Source organism: Pongo pygmaeus, chromosome 4, assembly GCF_028885625.2.
Source record: "Pongo pygmaeus isolate AG05252 chromosome 4, NHGRI_mPonPyg2-v2.0_pri, whole genome shotgun sequence".
Classification (NCBI taxonomy): domain Eukaryota; kingdom Metazoa; phylum Chordata; class Mammalia; order Primates; family Hominidae; genus Pongo; species Pongo pygmaeus.
The window spans coordinates 127533222-127560642 of NC_072377.2; the positions used below are offsets into that span (position 1 = coordinate 127533222).

Genomic DNA, 27421 nt, shown 5'->3' on the forward strand with positions numbered 1-27421 from the left:
CATCCCCATATCTCTGGTGAAGCACTCTCCAAGTGTGTTGACATTTCAGGAAGCCTTGAATGTTGCTAAATGCACCTGTGTTTTCTGCTGAGTGGTTGGCCCAGACTCAAGAAAGTGTGCCTACACAAGATAATTTCCAAGTATGATTTCTAACATGATAGAATTGTAGTTGTACACACATATGTGTATATGCAGGTCAATATCGCTTAGAGGCCCCTGCCTTTTTTATTAACATCATTGTTTTAGAAGTTTTTAGTTCATTTAAATTAAAATTTATTGTTTTAATTATTTAAAAAATTATGTCCCAGATATATTAGCTTTTTGATATTTTTTTCCTATTTTGCCAGGATGTAGAAATTATATCTTTACAGTTGTTGAAATTTGATTAACTCTTACATGTTATCTTTAACAAATATTATCATGAAGACTATTCTCTGACAAAAAGTATATTTTGTCCATTCAATTCTCCTAGCTTGCAAAATGTACAGTATTCTAATAGTTATCTCCCTAGTAAAGGCTATGTAAGGAGAGAGGGCACCTTGATATTGATAACATATTTTGTTTTGGAAAGAAGATATAAAGTCAGTGACATACAGTGTGAGAGGCCTGTGAATATGAAAGTAAAAAGGAAATAATTACTTGATTGCAGAAATAGTGTTAGTCATCTCTGTCATAATCTCCTTTTCCATTTAAAAGAAAGTATTCTTACTATTATAGGTAATGCATTTTGCCAAGCAAAGGGGATAGAAGCAGGAATCTTATATAAATCCTTCCTATGCAAACACGTGTGTTTCTCCTACAACTGAAAGACATAACTACCTTTGATAGTACTAGTAATCTTTTCCTTTTGAAATTGAGTTAGTGAAAGCTTCCACCATAGGAAGGAAGAAAACTTCTAGTAGCTTATTACACATTCCTGAAAAAAAAAAAGACAAAAGAGCAAAACACAACCTAAATATCCTTTTTTATTAAAAGTCAGAATTAGCATTGCAAATACAATCCAGAACTTCAGAGCTGTCACTTAGCATGAACCTTTTGATAAATTGGATCCTGATTATTTACAAAATCTATTAAAATACAACCAATAGTGTGTTTGTTTATATGTTGACAAGTTGATATACAACCTGAAGGTCAAGGGTGATGTGAACTGTTATGGTGTTCTTGTCAAAGTAGCTAAAAAAAGTGGGGTGGTGGCTATTTAAAGAGTTTTGATGGAATAATGGCTTTACCACAAGTGTGAGAGCAAATGCAAAGATCATCTTGAAAAAGTTCAGTTGATTTGAAACAAAAATCTATGATGTTTATCAATCAAAAAAAAAAAAAAGGAAAGTCTCTTCTTCCTTCTGTAGCATGTTAGAAAGTTGGCAGCTCAAATGGAAAAACAAATAGTGAAGTTAAACAGAAAGAAAAGCATTGATTTAACTTCTTGGGTGGTTTATCAAATGCCACACGAACTTTTCATTCTGTCTTGTCATTTATTAATTACCCTCTTTTAATCAAGCCAGTTAAAGATCAGTTTACAAACTTTTGGGTTACTTCTGTGTAAATAGTTCCAACAACTCAAAGTCACTTTGTCCTTTTACTAAATAATCTTCTCTAATTGTTAGCCAAGTTGTGCTTCTTTTTCTCTCATAAAAACTCAAAATTTATCTGAAAAATAAATGTGGGATTTAAATATTGCTTTTCCCAGCATGATTTTATTACTGCATTTAAGTTCCTTGTTCTCTTTTTCTTAACAATGGTAACAGCCTTAGTTATTAGAGATGTTAGCTCAAAAATGTAACACCGAAAAGAATGTAAATGCATTAAAGGTCAGTTAAGTTTTTCAGTATAGATCTTTATTTTAGTGTTTCAAACTAGCATCTAGAAAAAAACTGAGTAAAAACTGTATATGTTAATTTCAAAGTAATAAAGTTTATTTTAACGAAAGGAATTGGTACAGTATGTTAACCAAATATGAATTGATATAAGAAGATAGATTTGGATGTTAGATCCCTCCATCTATTTAGAAAGCATTTAAATTTTTATGTATTTTAAATTATAGCACACACAGAAAGCTAATTTTATGGGCTTTTTTGAATTTAATGTCAAAAGGAACTGAGCTTTTTAATGTGTTTGTCATAAAATGGTTTAATTAAATGAAATTAAGCCAGAATAACTGTAAACAGACATAAAAATTATTAACCTCATATCTCTACCAATCATTTTCAATATAGGATTTCTGCTAAACAGTATGTGGTTTAGCTCCCAGGAATTAATTCTTTGAGTACATTTAAATAAATTGGATCATCTCAAGTTACTGCTCCGAAGGCGGAGATCTGCAGTAGAATGTTACCTAAGACATCAGTGTTTTAAGAAGCTAATCACATCACAATGCAGGGACATTTAACCTGCAGTGGTTGACACATTCAGCCTCCACAGGCAATAAGGACAACCAGATCTTATCAAAATAATGCATTAAAAAGAGCAAAAGTATTCTTAAAAAAAAAACCAACTCACTGATCCCTGTACTCCTTAAATAATTAAAAACTTTTGCTGAAAGCAAATTATCTCTGTGGTTTTCTTGACTTACAGGTTCATGATCACCTCAGAATTAGCAATTGTTAGATGGTTTACACAGGCCGGAAACTGTGGTGAGGTAAACATATATCAAAGTATTATGAAAACAATTAAGTGCTACACAAGTGTTATCATCTTAACATGAATGAAGCTGCCTTTGCCTGTGTGCATTTAAAACATTTTATTTATTCTATCAGATGAAGGTTTAGAAATCAGCAACTCAGACACAAGTAGTGGAAAATCTTTAAGGCAACATTAAGACTTCTGAAATTCACCATGCTGAAAAAGCTAAGGTTGTTGCCCAAAACAAAAATAAAACAGAACAGAAAGACATCATTAACTGTAAGAGTGAATGCAGACATTTCTCCACTCAGGTGGCTTGTACATGTCCAAGGGCTGAGCTCAGCTTTGTATTAAAGACCTGTGGATTTAATAAAACTTTAGGGTGAACCAATTTATGGTTGCTACAGATGGAAAGTTAGTAACACAACATTACAACAACCACCCTCCCTCCACCCCCTGCAACTCCCTAGCCTAGAGCCCTCTAAGCCATTAAACTATTACTAAAGCTGATTAATCAACCCTGACTGCTTCGAAATAAAACAAATGATTTAAGTTAAAGTTTCTGTATCCTATTATCAAACTCATTAAGTCATCTCAAACTGCTGAATTTTGGATGAATTTCTAAATTCCTGAGAATCTATTCATACACATTTATTCTCCCCTCCCCATATTTATCCATGATACACAAATATTAAAATAATCAGACCAATCCACTTGGACAGTGGAGATCAACATAATTACTTTAAAGTTTTGTTAGATTGTTTTGTTAACTGTCATACTGCCTTGGGATATTTTAAAATAATTTTTTATTACTTTTTCACTCATACTAAAGTAATGGAAATTAAAGTATTAACATTTTATTTGCAGACGGTCTAAGATCTTACAGTAGAAATGAAACTTTCTTGTTGGGCCAACTCTCACTGTTCTGCTAGACGTGCATGGGTTTTGCAGAGGCCTCTTTGAAGTGAGAGTGACCAGATTTCTTGTGAGTTTCAGGGAAGATTTCAATTACAAGGTTATGTTTTCAACCCCATCTCTCTCTGAAGTCAGACCTTTATCTCCTTTTGGAAATCATTCCATTTACAAGTTTTAAGACTATGATCATATGACTACAATTTGAATATATTCTTTGGCATGTTACATGGTGACCCACCACTTCTATTTTATTTCTGTCCTGGTCGTTTTAATGTGTTTATAGGGTTCGTGTTGGCCGAGAACTGCTGTGAGATATGGGACGTTATTCACCGAACAGAGTAGACTGTTTTGCAAAGTAGACACCCGAGAGGCTAAAGTGTTTTTCATTGTTATTATTTTCTTTTATTTTGTAGAAAGAATGAAAATATAAAAAAAAAACAATTAGAAACTAAGTAGCGAGTACATCTAAGAGATTACACATATATTTTAGCACATTTGACTCTATTTTGGAGCCTTTTGACCAAATTTTTCTTCTGAATTTTAATTCTCTTATTTGGGAATAAGGGGCTGGAGATGTTATTTGGATTGATGTTTTAATTTGCCAATGGTGGTAGAAAAAGGTTTAATATAGGTGATTTTATGTGTGCTGAATTTAGGCAAAAGAGTACATGTTTCAGTGTATTTCCTCTTCATTTCTTTCTCATTTTCCATCATTTACTTTCCATATTATTTTCAGCGTTCTCTCTCTGTCTCACCCACTGCTCTCCTCACTTCCCAGAGTCTGGCTGGCAATGTGTGCATGGGAACCTTAGCAACTGAGGGGCATCCCAAGTTTGCATTGTGGTTTGGTGGCAACAACCCACACTCTGCAACCAAGCTCTTGGGGCTTTAATTCCCAGCTACATCTCTTTCTAACTGTATAATCTTGTGCAAGACACTTCTTCTCTTCATGCCTTAGTTTCCTATATGTGAAATAGGTTAATGGATGGTTGTGAGGATGAAGTGAGATAATATATGGTGCATCCTTCAAACTGTCCCTGACATGAGGTAAGCACCAGATATTTGTTTGCTGTCATTTCACAATATACCCGTTTCTAAGTTACTTGCACATTTGTGTGGACAGTGGGATGTGGAAGAGTAAATTGGAACATGAAATTGGGAGTTGAGAATTCCAAGACCTGAATCTGATTCTGCTGTGAGTCAGTGTGCAAGGTGACTGCAAATCACTATTGGTGTCTTGGGATCATCGAATTTTAGGATTTAAAAATTTTCATATTACCCTGGCATTTTACTTATGTATGAGCAAGCCAAGAAATCCTTAGAGCTTAAAATTACTCACCTATAGCACACATTGCTAGGGCAGAGCCGGCCTTGGAAGCCAGTGCAGTGTCTTACTTCTTAAGCCAATGTTTCCCAAAGTGTGGTATGTTGTTTTATTTAAAACCATCCTTCTCAGCAAACTAACACAAGAACAGAAAACCAAACACTGCATGTTCTCACTCGTAAGTGGGAGTTGAACAATGAGAACACATGGACACAGGGAGGGGAACATCACACACCTGGGCCTGTCGGGGGGTGGGGGGCTAAGGGAAGGATAGCATTAGGAGAAATACCTAATGTAGATGATGGGTTGATGGGTGCAGCAAACCCACATGGCATGTGTATACCTATGTAACAAACCTGCACGTTCTGCACATGTATCTCAGAACTTAAAGTATAATAAAAAATAGAAACAAATAATTTTAGGTGATATACAGAAAAGTATTCTTAATATACCTGGCACATCAAACCCACAGTTTTACAAATAGTACTGCTTATGATGAGGCTAAGTACCAGGAACAAATTGATTTCAAGTCATTTTAAGAATAGTAAGTACGTAACGGTATGGGTGGTATAAAGATACAGCAAAAACCATGAATGCTGATGCTGAAGTATGGGAAATCCTGCCTACTCTGGGTTCACCCCACCACCTTTCAAATACTGATATAGGCCAGAATTATATGACAGCCCACATGGTTTTCCATGATGTAAGAATTTTTCTTTTTCACTCATGATTTCTTGCCCAAAGAAAAGAAACTTAGGCCTGGGGAGTTTTTCCTGTTCTAATGACTTTAAAAAACAAGCACATGAGGGAATATTGGTAAATAATATGACTTATGATACCAAAGCATAGGAATCCATGTTCTGGAATCCTAAATGCAAAAGGAAGCAGTAGTTGTTGGCAATTGTACCAAGCTAAGAGAAGTGTGAAACATACTTTAGAGGGAAAAGGCAGATATGAAAACCAAAATGTCAGGAATGGTTCTGATAGCAGGTTATCTTATCACATGCATATAAGCATTTACTCATTTGCTTTCAGCAGAGATTATTAAGCACCTATATAATCTCTGCTCTTTATCAGTGTGTACACAAAGGTAAAACCTATTTCACACAGCAACTATATTTTTGAAACATTATAATTTGAATTTGCTTTATTCAAGTCATACTTTAGGGATTTGGGAAAGTTGAATGTTTTCAGGAAAACTAGTAAAGTTTTTTGTCAAACGAAATTATTCCTTTATCTCTTTGGTAAATTCGGATTTTTATATATCACATCTGTAAAAAGCAAAGCAAACATAATCATAGAATTTTCAATATTTGGACACTTTAGATGACAAGTATTTGGTTTTGTTTCAGTTGTTTGCTGTTTCTTTTTGAAGGCATGGAAAGAAGCTATTGAAAAAGTCAGCTGGTCTAAGGAGAGAAGCAGCAGGGCCCTTCCTTAGCCTTGTTAAGCACCATGCTTCCTGCGCCTTCCCTTTAAAGTACATGATATGGTTTGGCTCTGTGTCCTCGCCCAAATCTCATCTTGAACTGTAATCCTCACGTGTTGAGGGAGTGGGATGATTGAATCATGGGGGTGGTTTCCCCCATGCTGTTCTCCTGATAGTGAGTTCTCATGAGATCTAATGGTTTTATAAGCGTCTGGCATTTCCCCTGCTGGCACTTTTCTCTCCTGCCTCCTTGTGAAAAAAGTACTTGCTTCCCCTTTGCCTTCTGCCATGATTCTAAGTTTCCTGAGGCTTCTCCTACCATGCGGAAGTGTGAGTCAATCAAACCTCTTTCCTTTATAAATTACCCAGTCTTTTGTATTTCTTTATAGCAGTGTGAAAACAGACTAATATAGTGCACTAGTTCAGTTTTTAAATGAATGAAAATTCTAATATTAAATTAGCAGTTCTTTGACAAGAAAAAGAATTTATTATTTCTTAAAGTAGAGGTCTAAACTGGCTGAAGTGAGCTTTAAAGTATACTATAGAATCTCTTGGTGGATTCCGTATTAGGCATATATCTTGTTTAGGTAGTCTGTGAAATGATCTTCTCATGGAAACATTCAGAAGAGATGCAGCTAATAGTTTATGGATGACATTCAGTGAAAATTAGATTTTGCATCTATTTTTTTGGGAGGTGTGAGTGTGTGTGTGTGTGTGTGTGTGTGTATTTTAGCATGTGGATGGTGTGGTCCATAGATTCTTTGCTGTTCTTGAAAGGGTCTTTAGAGAATCATTACTGGTATATGCTGAACCAGTCCTCAGGGATGCAGGTGTCACTCACTGTGTGTGGCCTGTGCTGGACCCTGGTGACTTTATTTCTATAGGGTCACTGCATCTACTGTTTTGATTCCTTTGACTTATCCAACCAATTTTCAAAATGTGAAGATTTGGGGACCTTGGGTTTATTACAGGTACAGAATTGAATTGAAAGATATTGGAGATTCTGGAACCAAGATGTGGTTGGAGAGGAGCATGAGGGATGGGGTGGGTGCTGTGGGAGTACGACCTGGAAGGAGGAAGGATGGGTGGTAAAAAGGATGCTGCAGGAAGGGCTTCTGTTTGATATAAATGTTTTTATGATTTGTTTGTAGAAAAGATGCTGACACACTTGTAACCCTTATTTCAAAGGGCAGCAAATCTTGTACTTGATTTTTCTGTGTAAATAAACTGTGTAATTGGTAATAGTTTATATCAAACCATTCAAAAATTTTCTAAGCAGTATTGCCAGCTTGTAGACTTCCCAACTGATATCATAATATCATAATTACTGCGGCTTATGAAAAAAATGGGTTAAGTTCTAAGATGTAGTAACATCTTTAATCTGAAATTATCTGTGCTTGGCCAAATCAGTTTTCCTGTATTTTCTTTCACAAAACATTTGGTCCCAATTGTAGTTTTGTTTCTTTCAGAAAAAAAAAAAAAGGTCAGAAAAAGTTCAAAATGACATGATGGAATATATTTGTTTGGAAAAATGATCTGGTTATTGCCATGGCAGCTATATTAAATTTTTAGGGTTATGTGATATAGTTTTTATATTAATACCATCTTTGAAATTTATTTACGTGATGTAACAGCTCTGATGGTTACATTACATCTTTGAAAGCAAAAATGTACAAACTAGCCAAGATTTATGCAGCTTCTCAGCAGGACAAAATTATTCACTTTAAAGGGAAAAAAAGATATTTGTTGGATTTTAATTATACCATTTAGATGTTGACATGTATTAAATTTATTGCAAAAGAAATGCAAAGATGACTTACAGAAAAAAAATTCTTACCTTATAAAAAATGGCACATATCTTGATAGGCTATGAATTTTTGCTTTCCGATGAAATTGTTACAAAGTAAATGTCTAAAAAACAGGTTTCATGAATAAGACAGAATCTTTACATTCAGTCTTTCTTCTGGTGCATAGGATTGTTTTATGTGTTTACTCTTGCTGAGACTTAGGCTTGTAAATGGCTTACTAATAAACAGAAGGCAAGTTGTTAATTCTTAAATTTTAATTATAGATATTATTATTTTTAAAGTTGTTTACAGGCTATTCTTTCATCAGGCATGTCCCCCTTTTAAATTGAACCTCAGATTCTAAGTTAAAATTTTTTTTATAAAGTCAATTATTTTTTAGAGTTAATTCTGATAATTTTTACAAGGGTGATTATAGAAATTAAATAGCTAAAAGTATAAACCATGTGCAATTTATCATGATTATACTTCCTTGGTTTTATAAACCCAGTTTTGAGAAATTATATCCCAACTCAACATTATTTTATAAAATAAATATATCAAATTCTGATTGTTTTGAGGATATGGAAGTAATATTATTTCCTCCCTTTAAAATATTATTTTAACTTAAAAAGAAATATGATGTGATGCAATGAGATACATCTGAAATGATTTAGAAATTTTGAAGAAAATTTTCAAGTTTGAATTTCCCTGAATTAACATATTAAACATTATTTAATATCTTGGCATTTATGTAATTAATTCATTATATAATTAAAGCAATTGTATAGGAATTTTTCAGAATTTTTTATTATTTGTGAAAGGGGATCACTGAGCTACAGCAAAAAAAAGATTTTTATTTTTCTAGAAATTCCCTTTTGTAATTGTATGTCAGGCACTATTTGCAGCCCTTGATATGTCATATTTCTCTTAGTCCTTGCTTACTCTATAGAGTTATTATTCTCTTCTTACACACAAGAATGAGCTTGGAGAAATTAAGTAACTTATCTGAAGTCACCCAGCTGAGACTTGATTCCTGCTCTGCCCAGTTCCACTTAATACACAATACCCAAAGGCCCAGAATTCTGTCATTTCTTCTGTATTTAGCTATTCCTAGTTTTTCAGAAATATTGAAGTAGAAGGAAATTTGTTTTGGAAAGGGAAATTAAAACCCACCAATAGAAAATAATGATAATGGTGCTGTTTGAGCACTTACTGTGTGTCAGGCTCTTCACATGGACAATCTCATTTTATCCTCACAGAAACTCTGTAATATGTCATCTTACAAATGACTTAAGTGTTTTGCTGAATCCCAGATTCAGAACCAGGCTGATTCACTCCACGACCATGCCTCCTTTTCATTTAAATCTAAATGCAAAGCTTAAACATTTGTATAACTGAATTCAGTTTTAATTATGTGGAATTTTAAAAAATACATCTCTTTAACAGTTTATTCTTGACTCAATGGCTCGGAAGGCATAAATTATGATTAAATTTGCCTAGGTCTAATAAAAGATTGTGACTTAGGTTATCCCACCTCCCTCTTACTGGGTATTGAAATTTTTTTATATACTTGAAGTGGTTGCATTATGACTCTTATCCTTCTTGGTTCCAACAGTCAAGTACTTATATTAAGACATATTTACATAGTCATCAATTCATGGGGTCATGGAAATGGGCTGGAGAATCCCAAAGATCATCTTATTTAAAGCCCGTGCTTCACAATGGAGCACATGGAGATTCAAGTTTAGTGACTTAGTAGGTTATACAGTTAATACTGCCAGAGTAAGAAGTAGAACACAGGATTCCTCATCTGTAGCTCATCTAGCAACTAATTAACTAGGGGATATGAGGGGGTAAGCCAGAGGGAGATTAACAATGCCTAATTTATACAAAATTTACAGCTCACAAAGGTAATGATTCTATTGAATGAGCTAATTTAATATGATTATATGTTTTCTTTTTAGTAGGAAAAATGGTGGCATCATAGGATTTGATCAAAGCTTTGGTGTCTTAATAACCACTGACTCACTAAATCCAGCAATAGGCAGTGCTAAATGTTCACAAAGCTGAAATATTGAGCAGCTCAGTGTAATCTGGCCCACACACATGATTTCTAACCTAAAAATATCTGTCTTATGAAATAAACCAACCAAAGGATTCTATTTCAGTTTGCTTTTCTAGCGGTCCTGAAGATGTGATCAGGGATTTAGGTAAAACCAGTATATCACAACCCAATTGCAATCAAATTCAAAATGAAAGCACAGTGAAAACAAACAAACAAAAAAGCAAACCAAAGCGAAACAAAACAAAAAAAACTCAGGATTTCTAGCTCAGGAAAGGAGGAAATGAGAGTGAGATCAAGTACTTCAGAGACCAAAGAAACCCATCAACCTTTGAAGAGAACCTCCTTCAAAGTACATTAAACACCCCAAGGACTCTAACTCAGTCACGGATGTTCTCATTTCCTTTTCTCCAGTCAGTACTATCCTTTTATCTGAAAGTATGGGATTTGGCAGTAGTTTTTAAAGTGTGTGTGTGTGTGTGTGTGTGTGTGTGTGTGTGTGTACACACCTCCTTTGAGAATCTAATAAAAACTATGAACCTTCTTCCCAGAAGGTTACTCATATGCACACACACCATTTTCTTGTGGTTTCAAGGTATTTGTAGCCCTGCCTGAAGTTTCTCTATAGACCCCGACGTAAGAGATTTCATCCATTATTTCCTTTCAGCCCACAGATGCTTCCTGTGGAAAGAAGGGAATCAATCCCACGTCCTGTCTAGAATTTAGGAAGCCTACAGGTTATAACAATGTGTAACTAGGTGCCTTCTTTTCTTTGGGGACTGATGTGAGCCATAACCTCTGCAAAACAAAGGATCGGCAAACCTTGTGTCCCAGACATTCAGGTTGACGGGATCTCTTGGTTAGATTTCCTGGGAACCAAACCTCACAACACAAATGCCCATCCAGAAACACAGGGTGTTTCTCTGGGAGACAGCATGGTGTCCCAGTGCTGGCTGCACACTTGCCAGCCTCCTGCCCAGCTGTGTGAAAGGAGCTTTATTAGCCAGCCCAAACCAGGCCTGTTTGGAGTCCTGGGCCACTTCCATTTTCTGAGGCTCTTGATATATTGAAAAATGAAAAAAATGCCAAAATAGGGTTACAAAAACAGTGGTATACTTTAAATGTTTACCTTTAACAACTTAATGCTTTTAATACCAGAAACATAGAACTGTGCTATTCATAAGTTAATTACAGGATTTATAAAAATGTTAATTTATGGTTTGCTACAGGCAGTGTGGTCCAGTCATGGGACCCAATTTAGAGTTGTGCAAAGAAGGCCTCCTTCTTTCAATCCTGTCAGTCTATCTGTGATTGTATGCATAACCTCATCTGGAAATGGCTTCAGAGGTCTAAATTTGAGGCTCTTTATGAAAGTGGGGCTGAGTGGCCCTGCTAGCACCCCCTGGAGAGGACTTGCAGAAAGCTCTTCTGAGGAGGAGCTGGGGTTGCCCTTGTCACCAGCATCCCTTGCCTTCTCCTTTGAGTCTCACCCTCCTCAGGGAGCCTGTGCTCCTGTACTAGGACTGCAGCAGCATGATGGGCAGCTTCCCCTAGAGCTCTATAAGGACTAACACAGCCATCTATGCAATGGGAAGGATCCTGGGAATGGCAATCTGCTCTCCCCCATAATGGATGACTTCAGCCCTTACTACACATTTTTGAATTCCTATAAAAGTTCATTGCCCCCTTTCAAACTTCACTTAAGGATAAAGCTCAAAATGCAAATATTCTTTTCAAGAGTAGCTCCTTGACCCACCTTCACAACTAGGTATAAATTACCGCTACCAGGATCCTTATGAGAGGAGAACTGGGGCCTGAAGAGAAGCACTGAGGCATGAATAGGGTGGGGGAATGGTTTGAGGAGTCAGTGAAAGGGAAGACTAGGGATGGTAACAGTAGTCCTCAGCGTGGAACAGTTTTAGGGATTGGAATGGGAGGAGGACCAACACTTGGAGAGAGAGAGGTACATGCTAGGCCTCTCCATTGGGTGAAGTCTTTATCCTGCTGCTTTGTAGCAGCCTCAACTCTGCAGACACTTTTGGACATTTTTAAAGGAAATGTTCATTTTAACCATTGAGGCAAGGCATACTTTTGAAAGCAACCTTGTATCCCATAAAATTCTCCCAGGGCATACTCAACTCTGCCTTAGCTGTTTTGGTTCACTCACAGAGCAGAGAGACATGGCCCAGCCCTTAATGCTTGGGTACCTGGCAGGCATCGTATCCTTTTATCTATATATCCACCTGACTGTCCATCTCTTCGTCCAGCTACCCATCCAAGCAGCTGTCCATCCAAACAACCAACCAACTGACAGACATTCCCAACACAAGGCACTATATGCCAAGCACCATGCTAATGCTTAGGGATACCACGGCAAACAAGACAGATTTTATCCTTGCCCTCATTGAGGTTATATCCTTGCATGCTTGTTTAATGCTGCCTTTTAAATCCAGCATTGGTTTAAATGATTAGCTTTGCCTCTCTTTAAGTCCTGATGTCCTTTTTGCAAAATTATAATGGATTACCTTTTCCACACGTAGGAATCCCATTCTAGACAACAAATATCCAAAGGTTGGATGGGAAAATCTACAGATTTGGTACCAGATAAGATGTCTTATGATTTGTTTTACATGTCTCTCACCTATGGCACTGTAAATTACTTGAGGGCAGAGAGTGGGTCTGAGGTTTTTAATGCTCTGCACCAAGCACAGTGGCTGGAGCACAGTAGCTGCTTACTAAATTTTTGTTGAAAGAATGCTGTCTGGGAAGTCAGAGGTCTAAATTTGAGACTCATCATTACTGTCATCACCCTCTATACTTGGTGCCTCATCTCTTGGATCTTGATGGGGAGGAAACGTATGGCAAGTAAATGTCTTTGATGTAGGCCAGTAGTGGCTCTTACTTGCTCCCTTTCTTGAGCACCCTGAGTCTGAGGGGTGGCTTCATTTCTTCCATTGTTTTCTGATCCAGGTGTAATGTTTTCTGATCCATTGTTTTCTGATCCCAGTGTAAACTGGGAACTGAGGGCATGCTCAGCACTGTCCCAACGTGACATAAGGAATGTCTTCTCAATTATTTAAGATCTGAAAATATGTTTTCTATCCTTGACAGACGGCCACTTTTCCCTTAATAAAGCATGTCTGACAATCACACTTTATTGGTGTGGTTAGGAAAAGAATGTCGTAGACTTAGGAAAACGTAATAATTTAAAGAGTGACACATTTCAGTAAAGAAATAAAGCTGTTGCCTGCTCTCAAAAGAAGTAAAACCATAGGAAACCGTTACTTCATTGGGACAAACATTCTGTGTCTTTAGAAAGTTCTCACTAAAAAAAAGCGGGTGAGCTCTAGGGCATAGTGTGTGTCTACGCATATATAGAAGTAGTCTCTCTGATTTTTTAGAGATGTTCCCTTTACAAACATTTCCCACTTAATACTTTGTAAATATTTAATACGATTGCTGTCTAACATAGCAGTTTGCACCTAGGCTTTGGTCCAAGATGCTTCTTGGAAATCGTATTTTTCAATAGCTACTAGGCTGAGGTGTAGTCAGTAACTGAGGTATAGTCAGGTTTCAGCAAGGTCTATTCGGTATTGTACCCACTAGACTATATAAACCAAAATTTCCACTACAATAAAGAGTTAAATAGTACTCCATAAGATGTGTTGCACGAGCCATATAGAGATTTCAAGTGTGCATCGCAGTGTGAGCATTAACTTAAATGTGTCATTTTATAGTTCTCTAGTGCAGAACTATTTGGTGTATGATTGTATGTAACGTGCAAATCCCATCAGTTCACACTACTATTATTTGTAGGATTATTTTAACAAAATAGTAGTTCCATTTCCTGTTTGGTACAAAATTAAGGCTTTATTTTTAAAAGTGGAGGAAGATGTTAATACAAATTTCTCTGTGGTTTATTTTCCAAAATTGATACTTTCTCACATGTAGCATGTTGTTGTTGTGTTGTTTTTTCCAAAATCCATCTTTCGCTGACACGAGAAAGGATGCTGAGTAGCTCTTCACATTTGCTAGCCACAGTCTGAGATTATTTGCAAGGCAGGATTCTCTGATGCCAAGGGCTGAGGTCTAGTTTACTGATCCCCTTCCATCTCAGCAAAAGTGTATATGAGAGAGAAGAGAGAGAAAAGCCAGAATAGGAGGGAAGCTGGAAACTGTGGTGCTTACTCGTTCATCTCAGGATATGGAGACAAACGTGGTAATAATGAAAGCTGCCCTTTGTTTACAATACACACAGTTTGTGGCAGCAATCTTTATAAGCCCCCACATGGCACTTAATAAATAAAAGAAGATACAGGTTTTCTTGATTAGTTAGATATAAATATTTACTCAAACTTTCATGAGAGTTTTCTTTATTTTTACAGAGCTCTCTCTGCTCAAATGAACACGTGAATGAATGTCTATTTTTTTAATGTGAACTCAGTATATACAAAATAAGTTTTTGCAGGATCCAAATTCATTTCATTTGTAAATATATTTAATAGATGTCAAGAATTCTTGTTGACTGCTTTAATTAAAGATAGATTTTTAAAGACTGGATTTAAGCAATTTTTAAATGGGTAGATTGTGTCAAAGAATTTTGCAGTCTGTGAAATACATTAACAGTGATACTAAAAAGAGAGAGAGAGAAAAAAAAACAAAAAAGAAACTGCTCCATGCAAATATTTTCAAGGTTGTTCCTAGCAATGTAGGGTTATAATTTTTTTCCTTTTTAGTGTTGATGTTGTGTGGACACTGGAGACAGTTGTGCACTGTGGATATTATTGCTGCAACGGAGAAGAGAGAAAAAGATAGGTTTGCAGCAGAGCCTGTGGATGGCACCAAGCCAGTGCCGTGAAAAATGGCAAACATGTCACAGCTAACAGCTGGATGCAGAAATATTTCTCTTTAATTTGGATGGATAAAATTTTTTTCACAGCAGGGCACTCTCAAAAGAGTACAACATCAAAGAGGGCGGGTCTCACCAGTCAGACATCAGCTGGCTCCAGGATGGAGCAAAATGAATGAACTGTCAGGACTTTTCCAGCATATATGCTTCTGCCAAGTGAAAAGTTAAAGGTTCAGTGGCTTGTTCAGATCACAGACAAAATCCTGATAATGGAAGCCTGATTCCCCAAAGTCTTCCTCTGATCAACAGACAGAGGATGCCTGAAGAAGACTCCAGATTGATGGATGGCAGGCTTCATACCGACGGCTGCTGCCATCTTCAGAGATAAGTGGAATTCACCAAATGCTCAACAGTTCTCAGGAGTGCCTGAGTCTCCATGTCATAATCCTCAGAGTCACCGACTCTCCTCTGCTAACTTGACACTTACCAGTAGCTGACCCACAGTGTGACCAAAATACCCATTTCCATTTCTTCACATGGCCGGCTCTCTGAAGAAGGCTTTGCAAACACCACCACGGGTGTTTTACAGTTTATTGACACTTTTCAACTGTTTTTCTGATTACCATATTTCAGTCTTGACTTATATGTTAGTATTATCTGCAAACTCAACATAAACCTCTAATGATTTTCTAATATTTCTGGAACTTGATGAATGTGAATTGACAAAGTACAGTATACAGCTTTATATCAGCATTACTGAAAATACAGCAATGGTGTATATAACCATTACTCACTTATTTTATGGGGCATTTATTACTTGACCTTTGAAGCCACATTTTAGAATCTTGGCATTCAAGACATTCCAAAATATTCCAAACCAAAGTGAGGAAAGGATTTCCTTATTAGAAACAACAACAAAATAAGTTAATTATAATGGATGGAGGAGGGAGAAACTATTAAAATGAAAACATGTATAATATTATATATTTGAGAAAAAATAAAAAGCTGAACACACATAATATGGGCACACTAGTCAGTGTTTAATGAAGAAGCGTTATTGTAAAATATGCATATTCACGGTCTTATGCATTGTCTTTTTTTTTTTTAATGTTGCTGGTCATTATGACACATTGCAATAAGCAGAAATGGGGATTTGTGTCTTTATCCATTGCATGGTTGCTGGTTGTTTACATTTTAATAACAGATTCAGTAATTCTTACTAAATTGACATTTGTTCTAAAAATAGAAATTTGATTGATAAAGAACTTTATTAATCATTATGAATGTTTTTATGACCCTCATTTGGAGAATTTCAGTTAGTTTTAAAGGAAGAGCTCTACATTTCTCTCTGATAGGGCAAATCGGATGTGGTGAAAAAAGCAATAACATGGTGGCCTATGATTCACATTTCCCAACTATATAACTGCAAGCAAATCATTTCATCTTTCTCAGCTCAAGGCTTATTACCTGTAAAACAGAATAATATTCTCAGCTTCCGTTGTAGGTCAGTTATACAGATAAATAAGTCTGTAAAAGTATTTTATAAACTCAAATGCCACACGAGTATGTATGACTTGGTCATTAACTGATGTTCTTTCCTTGTGTGAAGGTGGAGGCAGATGCTTTCACTTGTTTTGAAAATTTTATTTTATGATCTTTCTTCTCAAGCCTTGATTTAGCTTTATTTGAAAGTTTAAAACCAGAAAGGTTAGTAGGCCACGCTGTTGCGGTATTTGCTGTTTTCCTCTCTAGACTGGGGAGCAGTGCTGGATCTCTGTGGTTCTGAGACTCCAGGCTGAAATCCACAAATGTCCCGGGCTCTGGATCCAGGTACATGTGACTGCATAGACAGCTCACCTACCTTGAACATACTGAGTGTTCATGCAGGAATATGGCACTGTAAGTTGGGGCTCCCTCTGGTCAAAAATGTCAGTGACTTCAGAGGTCAAGCAATCCTATATAGTAGGTGATGTTCAGTGAGAGATATTGGGATATTGGGGTTCTAAAGCCACAGCTAATTAAAACATTTGTAATAAATACTTGTTAATTTCAAGCATGCTCCAGAAATGTTCTCAAAGATATAGTGGGTGCCTATGTCTTTTGCATGACAAGCGACACTGCAATGAACTAAAAACTGATTAACTTTAGGGAAGTGTGGAGTTGAAGAAATGCTTCCTTACCGTTTTCTGGGCAGTATTTACATTCATATACCATTTCTTATTTTGACATAGTTTGTTTTATTTTAAAAATAGATTCATCTGGGAGATAAAATATAAACTATTAATACGTCAAGTGTTTTACTCCTGTATTCCCTTGATGTCATTCCAAATCTTTTTCTTCTTTCTCCTTTCTTTTTCAACAAAAGTTGATTTCCTGGTGTGTACAAAACCCTGTGTAAGGTACCTATCAGTAAATTAAAAAATGATTAAAATGCACTCCTGCCCTCAATGAGTTTATGCTCTGGTAACCTTAGAAATAGTTTATTTGCATATGCTGCACATAATATATTGTGGCCAGTGTCCGTGAGCAAGTTAGTAGATTATGTCTAGGCTGACGTTTCTCATCTAATAATAGTGTTGGTCTAAGGCTGGCTATGTTCTTTGAGCTCTTACTAGATGTCCAGCATTGTTTTAAGTCTTTTACATATACTCACTTATTTGGTTTTTATATCAGCTCTTTGAGGTAGGGATTATTATTAGCACCATTTTTTTTTCCTCAGAAAAAGAAAGTCTCAGTTTCCTTAAGAGGTTAAATAACTGACCAAAATCACATCACCACAATTGTAACTCACATGCATTGAAACTGACACCCACATGCAAGCTCTTAACCTCTGTACTCTACACCCTACAGTCGCCCTTAACCATAGTGGTTTATATCGTGTGTTTTCACTGAGAATACTTAAGAAGGTCTCCTTTAACAACCACCGTTCACCTTTTAAAAATCTTTTATTTAGCAATAAAAGTATTCTGGTTACTAATTTTTCATAGTCAAAACAGCCAAGAATCATTTTTTTGAGTAAATGGTTGTAGAGCTGTCTTATGGACTATGAAATACTGGGCCTCTACCTCCTGACACGGAGAGGAATTGTGTAGTAAAACATATTTATCTATGTTGGCAAACAGTATGCTTTCTTAAATTTCTAATACACTTGACCGTTGGAACCCCAGTTTTCTGAATTTTACAGAAAGATGGGGCTGTGTAAAGGCACTGTGTAAATAGGTAGAGGATATCTGAGAAACCGTGCCTTTTTATCTGGTCTTCCCTGGATACTCCATGAGCTGTGAAAGGATTTTAAACAGCACTGGGTTTACAGGTCTATACTGGAAATCTCCAATGACCTTTTCTGGGCCCTTTCTGTGGTAATTGTTTATTCCATTTTAAATCATCATATGAAATTCACCTTTGTATTTCATAGAGTTGAAAGGGATTGGCTTCAAAAAGAACATAATATTTTTAAATCCTAGTTGTTAATACTTAGAATCAAGGTTTAATGGCATTTAGTGGTAATTTCTTCTTAAGCTTTGAGTAAAATCCAAGATCTTTAAGAAGATACAGAATTATTGTGAGAATTCAATTACTTCGGCATGCATTGGATTCCTCCTATGTGTTGGGCCCTGTGTTAGGTGTATGGGCACAAAATATGCTTCCTCACCTCAGCTGCTTGGCAAAAACTGAAGGAGGCTGGCACTTCAACACACAACCAAATGCCAGTATCTGGAGCCTTGGCACAGGGATATGCCAGGGTTGGGAACACGGGAGAGGGCGTCTGAAATGTCTCCTCACTCCCTGAAAACTGGCTAATCCCTTTTATATGAAAACTTCGGATCCCGCTTCCCCCTCCCCATGCTGAAATCCAGGGAATCTGTTCGGGGAGGAACAGATTCATAATTAAGGTATAATTCAAATTCCTTTTGTCTGAGGTCATTGGCTGTCTTCAGGATATTTACAGGACTGAATGAGGTGAGGAAGGCCTCAGCACACTCCCAGATGGGGAGGCAGAGAAGTGGCGAGAAGGTGAGAAGGCCTGGAGATGAGGTCTGGTTCTGTCATGGACTAGTCGTCTCACTTTGCTTAAAGTACTAACTTTTGTAGATGCCATTTCCTTCTGTATAAATGGATGGGGTTGGAACAGATGGTCTCTGAGGTCCCTTCCAAATCTGATTTTCCTGGGCTCTAAATTTAGCCACAGTGCTCGGCATTCTAGCAGAAGAGTTGGTGACTGAGTTCTTCACGGAGGCCTTATCTACTGGAGGAAATGTGCTGCTTGTGCTTTTTCACACAGGGTCCCCCAGCTCACCATGGGCCCCTAGAGTTGTCCTGGGAACTATCTCAGAGAGTCATGGTGGGGTTAGTTGTGCTGGTGAGGTGCTCCCATCAACCCCTCATTTTTTAACCAGGGCAACTTTCATCTGTTTTTATAGTGGAATTACATTTAAGCCTTCCTTGAATTAAAGGGGATCCTTCACTTAAAAAGACCTTTGAAAGCCTGCGCTGGTAAAAATGAAGGGAAATTAAAAACAAAAACAAAACAAAACAAAACAAAACAAAGCTCTGCACTCCCCTTCACTGGAAAACTACAGGACAGAATGCTTGGATCTTGGGTCAGTTGATGGCATCTGGGAAGCACAGGAGTGATGAATGTTTGCAGTGTTCCTAGGCTGTCACTTCTAACAGTTTTCTTTGAAAGTGCCCCCAGCTGTAATGGACTGATTTTCAGTGGTGGCAGGAATTCCCTTACAGCTGGGCTTACAAACGTAAATGTCTAATGAGGCTAAACAGGTAAGTAAATTAGTGAGGTAAGCAGCATGTAAGACAGTAGGGAGTGGTAGAGACTGCAGAACTGGAAAAGCTGAAGCCCAGTCTAAAGGGAGCCATCTTTTCTTACCTTAAGGGGATCACTGCCGGAGATCGAGGACCCATCTTTTGATTTTTCAGAAGTTAGAAATCTTAACTAGATAAAATTAAAAAAAAATTTAAACATTGTGCAGGGAAAACAAGGTTGGTCTATTGCTTGAATTTAGCCTGAGAGCTACTAGTTTGCAAAGGAGAAACACTTTGCTCAGAGCCACCAATACACACAATTCCTATCATTTGGCAGATGGTATTATGCTTATGTTAAAACGAGCTTAGATCAGTCACTAGCTTATACCATTTCTATGATTATTGTTATCGTAGGCTGGCAGCCTTGGTAAATGACAAAGCAGTGGACAAGCCACTCACAGCCAGTTGTTGTAACATGCAACCCTGGTGCATATTTTACTCCTGCTGCTCTTATTTAAAGCTAGATTTTGCACAAGGAAAATAAGAGCATGGGAGAAAGTGGCACTTCCTAATATCCAGGATCACAATACAACTCCTTTCTTGTGGTAGCTTTTGGTTAATGCCATGCATGATTTGTAATGAGTGAGAAATTGTGTGATCATTATTTCAACCATACGTGTGATGTCCCAATAAATAGAATTAGATTCAATACTGTTAAAATCCCCTTAAAAAGGTAAGAATTAGGTCTCCCTTTTTCTCATATTTCTACTCCTATTGATAAAAGATAAAGAACAGACTAAAAGCAATGGTTTGAAAATAGCAGCAACAACAATCACAAAAGAAATCAGAGGCTGATAGTATAGTGATATGTATTACAAATATTTTCCCAAGAGGATAACAGATAGTTTTTAACATTAGGTAACATAGCTTCTCTGTTTTAACAATGCATGCAAAAACTGAACTACAAAAAAAAAAAAAAGGGCTAGGTTTTCTTTTCATTTATTTTTCTCTCTAATGTTTTTTGAAATCAGTTAAGAGGCTCTTGCTATACTTTAGGTGAGAAAAAAAATCTCATTTGGGCTAAAATGGTTAACAGTGGAGAGAATGACATAAATGCACTTGAAAAGTACATAGAAGGCAAATTCAACTGGATTTGATGATGGCTAGGCTCTGGGGGCTGAGGGAGAAAGCAGTATCAAGGTTGAATGAGTTTGTTCAACTCTGGGTATGTAGTTATGGGGTTTAAGTAGGTGCATGGGATTTGCGTCACAGTTTCATGTGAAATATTATAATATTAGTATTAGCTAAAGCCAGGAAAGCCAAACCTCATGCCATGTGCTACATTGTGTGATATTTGGGAAAAGCCTGACAAATAGCCTTTTACTTTTCCTCAAGGCAAGTAGCAGTTTATATCAGGCAGGCAAAAATTGTAGATTTCCTTGTAGTCACAATATACTTAGTTAAGATTACTGCTGAAACAAGAGTGTAGGGGGAAACACTTTCCATACTAATTTTCAAGGTGGACTGGTTAGTGGCTGGTGATCAAATGAGCCAACAGTTAAGACAGCCCCCACTAGTTAGAAATGTTAGAGGATTTTACTTGCTGTTGAAGATAGTGGCTTGATGCACAAAGGAGGATTGTTGTGTGTACTTCTCAAAATGCTTCATAATAATTTTCACCAGCAGTCCCTATGGAAGGTTTATTCTTGAGGGAAAGGAGGGTAGGGGGCTGGGTCATCAACATTTCTTACTCCATTAAAGATTAACAGTGGCATTAAGGGAACCAAATGGCTTTGGTCAATGTTGCAATTTTAAAGAAACTGGTTAAGATTAAAAATTTCACCTAAAGTATAATAAAATAATAATCATAATAATAATAAAAGAAAAAAAAAATTTCAACTCTGAGGCTGTCAACAACAGTTTCTGAGTTGAAATTTTGAATCTTAACTAGTTTTTTTCAAAAAACAGAAACAAAAACAAAACCCCACAACAACAAACACAGAAACAACTACAGTGTAATCAATCCTAAATATGTTGTCTATCATTAGATTGCTCATGTAGCAGATGTAGCCACCCCATGCAATGTTTCCATTTTTTGCCATTATCCAAAACCTAGAAATTTGAAGAAGTCATTAGGCTTAAATAAATATAATCCAAGAATCTCTTCACTCTTCTCAAGCTAAATTGATTATCAGCTGTGATCACTCTGGTGTGTTTACCCAGTCATAACTTCTCAATTGTTTTTAACAGATTAATGTTTGTCTTTCATTGTGGGGTTAGTGGAAAGGTTGGGGTTGGAGAGGAATGAGTTCAAGAAAAGCAAAAAATAAAATAAAATAAAATAAATAAAGTAAAAAAAAAACTCAGCTGTTTTTAAATGACCAGTGATAGTAAAAAGAAACTGTCATCACTAAGCCCGTTTGCACCCCCTCCCCCAGAATAGAACTGCTGAGCTAAACTAATATGAATGACCATACTAATTTTGGAGCCTAAATGTAACCAGTGAGGCTCTCTCTAACACTTATTTTCCATGCTTATTTGAAAAGGAAAAGTGGAAGGACTGACTAGCAAGAGTGAGAGATATGATTTGTCAGGATGCTCTGGAGAAGTAGCTACCAGAAGGATCCCACTGCTGATTTTATCTGAAAAGGTGCAGTGTATGATGGTCCTTCTGAGAACCATACCCTTAGAAAACTTTTTAAACCCTTAGAAAACTTTTTAAACTGTCCCTGCTTCCTGGATGGCCCCAGGACTGGGAGTGACTTTCTAGAATTGCTGTGGATACATGACCTCCTCATCTCCCACTTCTCTAGATACCATGTCCCCCTAAGTGCCCTGTATCTGAAATCTTTTCTGGAAAGGCAAGCTGTTGCCTCTGCTGTTGGCACTGACTCTGTGTTTGCTTGGCTCCCTAGTTGCTTTCACAAGACTTTTTGTCCCATGCTTATTGAGTGGTTTGAAGCGGATTTCATTTTCTCAAATGCTTTCTTGAAAGGAAATATGCTTGAACTGATGTGAGGCAGTAACAATTAGACAACTCAGTTAAGAAATGTAGGATTCATAGGAGGCAGCCATTTTTTTCTTTCCTTTTTTGAGGGTCTCTCTTTTTTTTTTTTTTTTTTAATGACTCCTCTCCTACTAGTTTCAGGTCCTGAAAACTGAAGCCCTACATCTTCTTTGAGGTGAGAGTCCATTTATTTCACCCAAATCAGAGTCTGTTTTGCCAGTTCTTTACAGCTCCATAACTCTCCAACTGCCTTCTGCTGGGTGTCGCCCAGCCTGTTGAACAGGCAGTTACTGCCTCCTGAATGCCTCTGGGCAGTTGTGTGTTTGAGACTGGGGGGCCACGAATGTGGATGTTCCAACAATGTCAGTGCGGCCTCTCCTTTCAGCTTGCTTTGTTTATCCAGCAGCTCATTACTTAAGACTAGCCTGTCAAAATCAGTTAAATATTCTTTGGGAAATATGGTCACATCCGTGAGATACCGCAAATATGTTTAATACAGAGAAGATTGGCTTGATAAGAAAAACATGATCGACTTGCATCATCAAAACATATTTTCCTGTTATTCCGGTTGAGTGTCCACAAGCATCAATAAGCACTGGCAAACCTAAGGGCAATAAATTTCTGCAGCTGACACATAAAGACACCAAGGGAAGCAGGGAAAATGATTGCTGATGATTCGTTCTAACTACTTGACCTTCTGACCTCTTCTCCAGATATATGACCAGGATGGGACACTACAGCACTTTATTGATGGTGGGGAACCTAGTAAGTCGAGCTGGATGAGGTATATCCGATGTGCAAGGCACTGCGGAGAACAGAATCTAACAGTAGTTCAGTACAGGTAAAGTATATCTTGATTTACCACCTACAGAGCTGAAGCCATTTGGCTTGCATATACAAATTCAGGCTTGCCGCTGGTGGGTAAAAAAAATCCTGCAGAACTCTGCAAGGACTGGCATTTTTTTTTTTTTTTTTTTTTTTTTTTTTGCTGGGTTTCTGAAACCTCCTTAGTTCCTATGACAGTAAGAGCATTCATGAACATTTAGGATTAAAAGTTCTAGTAGATGGCCTCCTTCACTCTGTGCACATGGTGAAGTTACTCCCATGTCATTAGAACTTCCAGAATGGTCTGAATGAGCCCAGCAAACCCACTGACTTGGAGTGCTTTTCCCAAGCAGACGTATTCACACAGATAAGTAGAAGGTCAGAGATTCAGCCTCAGGTCTCTTGCTTTCAGTCTCCTTCATGCTGTCTCCTTTGAGGAATAGCTTTATTTGCACAACAGCATGGGAAACCAAGAACTCTCTACCTTCCCAAGGATACCTTTCCAAAACCGTTAGACTTAGTGGCAGTGACAGAGCCAGGGTAACTCTCCTGCTCCGTTTAAAGGTGGCAGTGGGTTTGGCCCTTTGATGATTCAGGATTCGTTTCAGTTGATGAGGCAGCTTCCGGGCATAGAGAAGCCCCTGGTTTCCTGAAAGGTATGGGCAAAACCCAGAGGATAACAAAGGCAGGGTGGAGCCATCCCCATTTCCCTTAGGGGGTCCACATAGGGAGGCCTCTGGGGAGCTGAGAAGCAGGGTGGATTCCCCGGACGCTCAGCCAGTTCTTCTCAGTGCACCTGCTGGTGAAGCATTTCCACTTAGTGCTAAGGAAGGCTGGAGTGGAGATGAGAGGGCAAAAACAAATCAAATAGGAAAAAAGCCCCACCACTAAGCCTTCTTTTCTTAAAATCCCTCGAAAACGTGTGCCATATAAATATATGACCTCAGTTATAAACAGTCGTGTTCCCTTTAGAATCAGAAGCAACTGTTTAGCTTTATTAGGCACCACAGACACATCAAAGCAGAGGGCTCTGTGCTCAGCAACTTGGAGTCCTGCCTATGGCTATTTATTTTCCTTTCCTCTTTTTTTTTTTAAACGAAGCTTAAGTTTTTTCTTTTTAACTTTCTTCCCCTTGTTGGTTAAAGGCTGCACAAATTTGGCTTGCTCTCTGAGGTCTTCAATTAAAAAAAATTTGGGCAGTATGTGACTCACCGCCTTGGTTTTCAGTGCAGTTTTATTTCATTAAGCAACGGTTTAAATGAAGTAGCACAAGACAGTATTTCGTTACACTGCTGTATGTGGGCTTTATTCACCTTTATTACAGCTGCATTTCTGTTGTGATGTTTTTTATAAAACTCTGAGCTAGAAAATTAGTGAAGATTGTGCTTGTCCACTTAGTAAGAGATAGTTTGGTTCTGTAATGGGTACCCAGGGAGCTATTGAGGCAAATTCTGAATTTGGGAAAACAAGAACCCCCTAAGAGGAAGGTGGACATGGGTAAGTCATTGCCTATCTGTCAATATTAAGTGGGTTTTCTACAACTCTCCCTTTCATGATGGCGCTTACAGTATGAGCTCTCTCTGCCGATCTGTTTTCGATTACTTCAGATCTTTACAAAATGAAATACAAAAACACAATTTTAAAAACTGGCATTCATCACCAGTGACCACGTCCAAGAGTAAGAAAATAGAAAAGTTGGACCCTGAAGAGCCAGGCTAATTTTTATTGTACATGAATGTCCTCTTCACAAAAAGTCAGCTGGTTTAAATTCATTCTGTTATGATTTGTAATATCTAAATGGAATTTTCTTCAAAGCGCCCTTGATTGATTGACCCTTAGCTGAACGTTTTGTTTTTATTTTGAGGCTGACAATAATGTTTGTTGGCATGTGTTCCACTTCAACTGCGTTGGGACGCCATGAAGCTATCTTTATGAGTCATCCAACCACAATACTAAATACATGTCAGCAAAGGAAATATTATCTGAAAAGGGAAAAATCCCTTTGATGTGCTTCAACATGCAGAGATTTCTGCGAGTTTTGGAAGCTCTGCCCACTTGTAAGGAATGGTGTATGCTTACACATTTTTTCCCCCTTTCGGCCTACTCGGTGCCTCAGAAGACCACCCATTGCTTGAAAACAGTTCTGCTCTTTCAGCAGCAAAGTGTGTCATTTGGTTTTAGCACATTCATTTGCTGGGCGCAGTGTTTATATTAAGGGAAGCCAAACCGAGAGATGAAATGTTGCAAGGGTGAAGTACAAAGTAGACTCAATTTTTCTCAAGTTAGGAGATGCCAGTGATTTATAGCTCAGCTCCAATTTTGATTTTTTTATGCAGCAGTGGAAAGAATTAATAAAATGCACAGCTCTTGGAGATGCAGAGGAAGGAAGGGTAGCAAGAGCTAGGCAACTGGCTGGAGTTTTTGTCAGATATTCATAGAATGTTGGGAAAAACATTCTGCTTAGGCTAGCAGTGCCCTCGTGAGACAGAATGGCAGCAAGTAAGGAAAATAACAAGATAAATGAAATTTTTGCAGCTGCAAGTAAAATATTGAGAATCTGCACTTTTTTATTGATCTTTATGATCCTATTGCCAAGAGCCACTTTGTGGTGACAAAATATGTTGACAAGTGCATATCTCACTGCCATGAAAAATGTGGAGAAGCATTCGCCTTATGTCTGCAGTGTTGTACAAGGAACAAATTGCCCTGCTACAGCCAATTCCTTACAGAAAGGAGAAATTTAAGGCCCACAAACCCTACACACTTTTATCTTGAACTTGAGGTTCATATTTGTAGCAATTCTTCATTGAGAAAACCAGTCTCAGTCTCCTCATTTTTTTAATCTGCAGGTTTTTTTTTTTACAGTACCAAAGCTATTATAAAAAATGTTCATTTCTCGGTACCTTCACTGTATCATTTCAGAGTGTAATCTTTCAGCCAGAGTAAAGTGCTCCTCTTGTATTTATTGAATTTCCATCCATTTCACATAAGAGGGTTTTTCTCTTCTCCTGTATCAAACTTTAGAAGAAGAGCAGTGGAGAGGATTTTTATTTCCCTGAGTCCTTATATCACAAAGCTGCTTAATTTTATTACAAATTTTGGAACTCCCAATGCCAAGTTGCAATAATACATTTAATGTTTTTCCTTCAAATAAGAAATCAATAGTATTTATATATGAGGTTGGGGCACCAGTGTCTTTGCAGTTTTCCAGAGAGGGAATTTTCTCATTAGTGTGAGATGAAATTTTTTTTTAATGAATTCTTCCTTTCTAATGTCTCCTGGGCTAAATATCTGTCTCTTCAGCCAATTCATTCTAGGGAGGGTCATTGTGGAAATTAACTGAATGCTGTTTATCATACTGAGTTACAGACTCTAATTGGTTGCTGGGGACAATCAGTTGGGTGTAAATTTATTACAAACAGAAACTGTTTAGATGCAGCTGTGCAGAACTTTTTCGGGGCAATAAAAATATGGATGGGGGCACATGAGTCCTATGTATTACTAAGCTGGGTTTTCTTTTGTTTTGAATAGGTCGAATATATTCTACCGAGCCTGTATAGATATCCCTAGGGGCACCGAGCTTCTGGTGTGGTACAATGACAGCTATACGTCTTTCTTTGGGATCCCCTTACAATGCATTGCCCAGGATGAAAACTGTAAGAATTTATTTTAGCTCTGAATTCACATTTCAATATACCTATTTCAAAGCTAACTTTTTAAGAGCTTTTTTTGAAACTCATGAAACGTGGTTCACTATAATAAGTAACACAAACATATACAAGTCTGTTCTATCGTTTTCTTTTCCCTGCATGTCGTCTGCTTTCTCTAGGGTATCTTAAC

At 37.4% G+C, this 27421-nt stretch overlaps 1 protein-coding gene across 1 annotated transcript in view; it reads left to right on the forward strand.

Annotated features, from left to right (window-relative positions):
• PRDM6 (PR/SET domain 6) overlaps nucleotides 1-27421 on the forward strand; it is a 108143-nt gene that overhangs the window by 46274 nt on the left and 34448 nt on the right. Inside the window, exons 4-5 of the mRNA XM_054488291.1 lie at nucleotides 23470-23597; nucleotides 27113-27237. Of these exons, the coding sequence (XP_054344266.1) occupies nucleotides 23470-23597; nucleotides 27113-27237 (253 nt within the window). The remainder of the gene's footprint in view (nucleotides 1-23469; nucleotides 23598-27112; nucleotides 27238-27421) is intronic.